This window comes from Perca flavescens, chromosome 4 (assembly GCF_004354835.1).
Source record: "Perca flavescens isolate YP-PL-M2 chromosome 4, PFLA_1.0, whole genome shotgun sequence".
NCBI classification, from domain to species: domain Eukaryota; kingdom Metazoa; phylum Chordata; class Actinopteri; order Perciformes; family Percidae; genus Perca; species Perca flavescens.
The window spans coordinates 41,131,795-41,139,294 of NC_041334.1; the positions used below are offsets into that span (position 1 = coordinate 41,131,795).

General features: G+C 41.9%; 1 protein-coding gene across 1 annotated transcript in view; it reads left to right on the forward strand.

Annotated features, from left to right (window-relative positions):
• The window catches only part of raly (RALY heterogeneous nuclear ribonucleoprotein), a 152,375-nt gene that overhangs the window by 80,335 nt on the left and 64,540 nt on the right, over positions 1-7,500 (forward strand). Inside the window, exon 2 of the mRNA XM_028576498.1 lies at positions 4,296-4,353. Coding sequence (XP_028432299.1) covers positions 4,337-4,353 — 17 coding nt within the window. The 5' untranslated portion in view covers positions 4,296-4,336. The remainder of the gene's footprint in view (positions 1-4,295; positions 4,354-7,500) is intronic.

The window sequence follows — 7,500 nt, forward strand, 5'->3', positions numbered from 1 at the left end:
CTTTGATTGCACTCGCACATGCTCAGTAGCTCAGATCATAGATCATGTCAGCTAGCTCCATAGACGGTAAAAGAAAGGCTGTTTCTCCAACTTCAGTCAGTTCCAAGGCAGGATCAGCTGGGAGACTCCTTCTAAACCAGCGTTAGCCGCTAGCATGCTAACGGTTGCGGTTAGCCAGCTCGTTTCGGCTAGTGCCGTAGAAAGCCGTGCAGATTGTGACCAGCTCACCAGGAGCCTGAAGGCAGGACACATTCAGAAACCAGATCTCACTCAGATCCCCGTGGATGGTGTGTTTTTCAAAGTGTGTATGTGTGTGGAAGCACCAGAGACACAAAAAAACACCCCAAGTCTCAGAAAATTTAATATTTTTTTCATGATATGGGCATTTTAAGACACACGCGGGACCCAATCCCCCATTCTCCTGGGTGAAAGTCCTGTGTTTTTATTTTTATTTTTTTATTTTGCACAAGCAGCCTATAGAAAATGGTAATTTGTAATTTGCACAGCTCTTTGAGTCGCCTAGAAGTTCAATGTACATTTGTCTTCTAACTGTTCTAACCCTGTGTTTGTTGTGTTTCCTTTGTTACTCTTGCAGCAATTTCTCTCTGTGTCCAAAACAATGTTTTTCTTTAGGCAGACTAATAAAGATACTTTGATCCATCCACCCCCCCAACCAACCTCCCTACGAGGTATTTCCCCCTTACATACTCCTCTCTAAAGCCTGTGGAGCTGCTGCTCTCCCCTCTACCTTCTACTAACACTGTTATCGGGTGATGACTCAGAAATGATGTTGGGAGACTTCAAAGATGACAACCAGTCCGATGAATTCAAATCCAATGCAGCTTTATTCCAACAATGAACAGACTTTCATAAACGAGAAAACCGTTGACATGCACTAAAACGTATACGCCAAGGTTTCTCTCCTAGAAAGGAAGATAACCATGTTTACACACTCCTAAGAGCAGAGCATGTACTCAAAGTGTCTCTACAAACATCAGAAAAACTCCTTTATACTTTCTGTCCTCACACACTTCAAGCTATCTATTTCAGTGCAACAGTTGACTTCCAAAATGCACCTTTTATGGCCGATGCTCCTAATAGATTCCCACAAAATTCAGGCTCCAATTCCTCTGTGTGTTTTTACCCAAACTCATCATAGATTTACGCATTCCCATCTATTCCTGGGGGTGAAGGTTGTCCCCACACCTAGTACTCACTACACTTGAACACCTGAATGTTGAAATATCCAACCTATCCACCCTTCAGGCGCTGACAGCCGCTGTCCAAACATCCATATTTTAGGAGTTTGGAGTGAGAACGGGCTGCATCCTCTGCTGCGTCAAATGCTCTTATTTGAATGTGTCTCTTGTGAGTCCACTAGCTTCACCGATGTAGAACGTTGGCCTGTAAAGGATATTGCTAAAGAGCTGGTGAGGGAGCTTCACACTTCTTTGCTTCTACTTTGGAGAACTTCTCTCCTCGCTCTGTTATTAATCAGCTGATATTGTTGTTGATATGACTGTATAACAGGGTATTTTAATTCATGTGAGACGTCTTGCTGCTTTTACAATAAAGCACATTTGATATTGAGAGAGAGCTCAAGGGGTGAGGTGGAGGAAAGTGGGGAGTTGGAGGGAGGCCTGGATGGAGGGAAAGGGATGGAGTTGGGGGAGAGAGAGAGAGGGAGAGGGAGAGAGAGACAAAGAGAGAGAGAGACAAAGAGAGAGAGAGAGAGGGGTAAAGCTGCATTGAAGGATGCATTGATTTCCTATAGAGGATCTTTAATCAGAAGCTGTACTGACACATCCTGTGTGGTTGTGTGTGTGTGTGTGTGTGTGTGTGTGTTTGATTGTGTTGGGGGGTCATGCTGCTATTTGTTTCAGTGTACATGTTTGTGTGTTCCTTTGTTGTGTGTGTGTGTCTGTGATTGTGTGTCTATGTGCGTGTGTGTGTGTCTTTGTGCGCGTGTGTGTATATATGTGTGTACGTATTTATATGTGTGTGTGATTGTGTGTCTGTGTGTGTGTGTGTGTGTGTGTGTGTGTGTGTGTGTGAAGTGTGTATATATATGTGTATATGTGTGTGTGTGTGTGTGTGTGTGTTTGTGTGCGTGTGGGCAGGCAGTGGATAGATAGATGAGGCTGCCCAGTAGATGGATGAATGGAACAACCGGTCGTTCATCATGTGGAGAACAAGGAAGGAAGGAAACACTGTGATGGAGAGGAGGAGGGAGGGAGAAAGAGGGGGATGAAAAAATAGGAGAAGGGGGAAGAAAGGTAGGGCTTGAAGAGAAAGGAAAATTGGTATAAAATGGCAAGAAGAAAAAGAGAAAGGAGCTGAAATTGGAAGAGAATATGAAAAGGGTTGAGACAAGAATAGGAGAGGAGTGAGCAGAGATGGAGGATGGAGAGATGAAAGGGTGGGAAAGAGAGGTGGGGGAGGAGAAGAAAGTTAAAGTCAAAAGTAAAAGAGAGAGGACAGGAAAGGATAAATTGAAAAAGAAATGAACTGAGTGGAAATCAGATGAAACAAGGGAGTAAGACGATGAGGGAGGGAAGAGAGACAGGAGGGAGGATAATAAAAATGACAGCAAGAGTTGGGAAAAGAAAAAGGGGAATAAAGGAGGAGAGAGGGTGGAAAAGGAGTGAATGTTACTGGCGTTGGGGGGATTTCATTTCATTTATTTTTATTTTGAACAAAAAATAAAAAATACATATACGCGTACAGTATGTACCCATATATACATTTACACACATGCATACATACACATAAACATACGTATACACACAAATACATACACATACATACATACATACATACATACATACATACATACATACATACATACATACCTATACATATGAAATAAAAAACACACAGGGATAAAGGAGGAGAGAGGGTGCAAAAGGAGGGAATGTAAACGACATTTTTCCATCACATGGTACCTGCTCAGCTCACCTTTTTAGGTTTTCCATTCTGATAAATAGTCCCCGGTACCTGCCAACAGGTACTTTATTTAAGACCAAAAGGTGACGTGAACACCTGCAGACTGCTGATTGGTCGGAGAGAATCGTCACTAATCACTGCGTCATCGTTGGTTTTGCGTCCTCCATCTTCTTTAGAAACTAAATGTGTCTTCTGGCAAACAGCCACACGCTGAGAATCACACACACACCTTCTAGTTCTGTGTGTTTGTGTGTGTGTGTGTGTGTGTGTGTGTGTGTGTATATGTATGTGTGTGTCTGTATGTATGTGTGTGTGTGTGTGTGTGTGTGTGTGTGTGTGTGTGTGTGTGTGTGTGTGTGTGTGTGTGTGTGTGTTTGCGTATGTGTATGTGTGTGTGTGTGTGTGTGTGTGTGTGTGTGTGTGTGTGTGTGTGTGTGTGTGTGTGTGTGTGTGTGTGTGTGTGTGTGTGTGTGTCGTGTTAGGTCACGGCAGTTTCCTGTGGCGTCGCTATGACGACCAGCCATGCTCGCCTCACGCATGAGGCGGAACTAAATCTGCAATGGGACAAGAAGGACGGGGCACCGCGGCCGAGCTGAGTAGAGTAGAGTAGAGCTTAGTAGAGTAGAGCTGAGTAGAGTAGAGCTTAGTAGAGTAGAGCTGAGTAGAGTAGAGCTGAGTAGAGTAGAGCTGAGTTTGGACTTCCATTAGCTGTTTAGGTTTAATTACTAATGTTAACTAGCATGTTAGTGATCAGTAATTACTAATGTTAACTAGCATGTTAGTGATCAGTAATTACTAATGTTAACTAGCATGTTAGTGATCAGTAATTACTAATGTTAACTAGCATGTTAGTGATCAGTAATTACTAATGTTAACTAGCATGTTAGTGATCAGTAATTACTAATGTTAACTAGCATGTTAGTGATCAGTAATTACTAATGTTAACTATCATGTTAGTGATCAGTAATTAGCCTGTGTCTATGTTATCTCCTTACATATACCTACACTCTCCGTCTCTGTGAGATTGGGAATGATTGAGATTTCTCTCTCACAGCTACCAGAAGACTTCACACTTTCAGACACGTTGCTCACGTCACATCTACGTCTTCAAGCTCAGCTGGAGGCTGCTCAGTAACACTCAGCCAGCACCGGGAAAGAGACTTAACTAGTCTCCGTCGAAATATATATATTGTTTTACTGTCTATGGTTCTTGTTATTTCAGTTTCATCAGCTTATACATTACATCACAATGTCAGAATCTTTATGTCAACTGTGTTTATTTTCATCATGGGAACAATGTCCTAACCTGGCAACATTTTGCAAAACCGTCCATCTTCATCCTTTTTCAGATGGTGCAGATCATATCTGGTAGGAAAGCCAACAAGAAAAGATGGATGGCATGAAAAGGTAAGTCAGAGTAAGAGGGAAATAATGCATAATAAAAAAAGTCAAGCACACTCTTGAAGATTGCTTATGTTGTATAATCCACTACAGAAAACATTGAGTATGTCACATGACTGCTGTGTGAGAAGCAGCCTTGACAGCACATTCAGTCTTAAAACCAGACGGCTTATAATGTTTTTTTAACCCTCGTGTTGTTCTTGAGGATCTATGAAATCATTATTTAAATTAATCGTTGATTCTGTAAATTGCCCTTTAATTAATTGCCTACCAGAGACGATAGTGAACTGATGTCGGGTCTGCAGTGATTGCGGAGCAGAAAACAATGCGCTATTGATCCGTCCATCGGCTGTCCTGGTTCCAGGAACAACAGTTCATTAATGAAGTCTAAGAGAGACTCTCTGTCTCTATTACTGCCTGTTGGCCTGCACGGCAATGATTTATAGGCAACCTGTGGAGGCAATGGAGAAGGCTAATGTTGCCCTGAGTGGGAATGAAGAAGTCAACTGGGATAAAGCCAATGCTGTGTAGTCAGGTGTGCAGGTATCAGCAATAAAAACCCTGATGTCAAAATCCTGCACTGAAAATTAGATCCGTAAGTTAATGTATCTAAGTCGTATTGCTACGTGGCCGGCAATTTTCACAAACGGACATTTCAACCTCTCCGTTTTCAAAACTAACATCATGCACAGCTGTCAGTTTTCAGTTTAGTGTTCATTTCCACTTCCCTGTGTATATATGGCGTAACGAGAAGCTCAAGCCCACGTTAACCAATCAGAATCCCTGGCTGTTTCATCCCTCCCCCATTCATCGTCCACCTCCACTTAGTGCCCGTGCACATCACAAAGTGGCACATTCATTTTTCCACGTCCTCGCAAAACATTGTAGACGCATGGTGACTTTGGGATTTCCAGTTGTGCAGCGCAGTGGCTACTTGGTTGTGGTTTGTTACATTTGTACCAAAATGGATATGATATGGATATATATCTCATTTAGCAGAATATTGTTACGTAAGATTTGATGGTGCGACACAGCTTATACGACAACTTCCACCAGTGTTGTTGTCAAGCTCTTCTAAACCAAGACCAAAGTGTATCAAGACCGAGACAAGACCAAGACTTTGAGGTGTTGAGACCAAGTCAAGACCAAGACCAAGGTAGGGTGAGACCGAATCAAGACCAAGAGACCAGTGCGAGTCCGACACTGTATGCATGCCACGATGAAAAATGCATCATTTATCTCTTTTATTGCTATAAGTGTATCATAAGAAATGCCTTGATAAAATAATCAAATGACTGAGTCGATTCCGAGACAAGACCTTCAAAAAGTGGTCTTAAGACCGGTCTCGAGACAAATACCGATCTCGAGTACCACTACTAAATGACATGTAATGTTATTTAATACTACAACACTGACTTCCACCATTTTGGACTCCCCAGCTCTCTGTTCCTTCGAGGGTCAGCATGGTCAAAACAGTTTGCAAGTGGTCACTGACGCAAGTTTAAATGTCAAAGCTGATCAAACTTGAACTCTATGTGAAAGCACAGCACACATATTTTGCCTGTGTGTTCAAATCCACGGAATGCACTTATTGTTTTAAATTATTTGATTTCAGTGCAGAAATGAGCTTTTTTAGATGCTAATGTTACTGAGCACTTACCCTGCTTTCACACTGGGTTGCTTTTTTGTCCAAAACACATTTGGACTGTCCCTTCTCACTCTAACCCCACTGGTTTGCTTTCAGACTTGTTTACTATTGTTCTAATCTGCTGTCCACTGCAGTCAATCAATAAAAGGTGGTTATTTATTATAATTGCCAGGAAACAATAATGCAATGTTTTGACATTTGCAAAGAAAATGGAGAATAACTTATAAATTGGAGATACCATGCATGTGACCCTCTTCCAATACCCTTCTTGGAGAAAAAAAGTGGTGTAGTGTCATGTTGGGCTTGAAAGTTATTCTCTGTTTGCCACTAAAAATGTTTTAGTGAAACTTTCCAGTTTGACTGGAAACGTTATAATGTCATTCTGGTCAACATGACATCATGACTTTGGTTGAGTTTTGGAAACGTGACACACGGGACACTGTTGTTTGACCCATCCTCCCCCCCAACCAACCTCCCAACGCTGATTTTTGGCCTTTCATACTACTCGCTAAATTGACACGCAATCGCAAGGTAATGTAAGTCAATGGAGGCCAAACAGCGTTGATGAACACGTTTAAAAGTGAGTATGCGTCTTGATAACACGCCAATAATGGCATACCAATTGCCATTGTTCTGGTGGACTCAGTCGTGGCTTCTTGTTCTACTCCCTTGTTCTTTAAAATCATTCATATTACCAAATTTCCAAGCGGACTGTGGAGAAATGCTGTGTCGTGTTTGGAACATACCAAACCTACACTTTTCTTTTGGTAAAGTAACATTCAAGAACATTCAAGCTGCAGTTAAGCAGTTTGATCATGTTGTTTAATTTTAACTTACATGAAAGGAAAAACATGACTTTAAAGCAAAGTCGATAATCTGTATCTCCACACTCACACAGTTACATATTTACAGACACAGACTGTCTGATCCATGGCTGAGCAGTAGGGGGTGAAGGTCAGCCGTGGTAATTAAATCAGGTCGCTGGCTTTTCCCATCACCATTTAGATTTGTCCTGGTAGTCTCACATCAAACAGGCCACCTTTTGCTCATTAGTTTGCTTGTCTGACCTCAAAGCCACCACATCTTAATTTTCAGCTCTATATGCAAATCATCTTACCATCCATCTTGTTGGAAATCATTTTGGCAAAGAGTGTCAGATAAATGACTACATCATGAAATGCAAAGATTGCATTAGAAAGTGATTTGGGTCTTTGCCTTTGGAAGATCATTGTTGTTTATGTCTCAAGGAAGTTTCATGTGGGGAGACACTGGAACATCAAGCAAAGAACTACCTGGTCCAATGTGTAAGAATTTCAGTTCAAAGTAGGTATTACAGCTACGGTAGCCTTCACGCTTCAAAAAGACGGTCTCTTGCTCTTTTCAATCTCCAGCAGCTAGCAGATAGTGAGGAGATGTTTTTTACAGTGTGTTCAGGGGACAGGCAGCTAGCAGATAGTGAGGAGATGTTTTTTACAGTGTGTTCAGGGGACAGGCAGCTAGCAGAT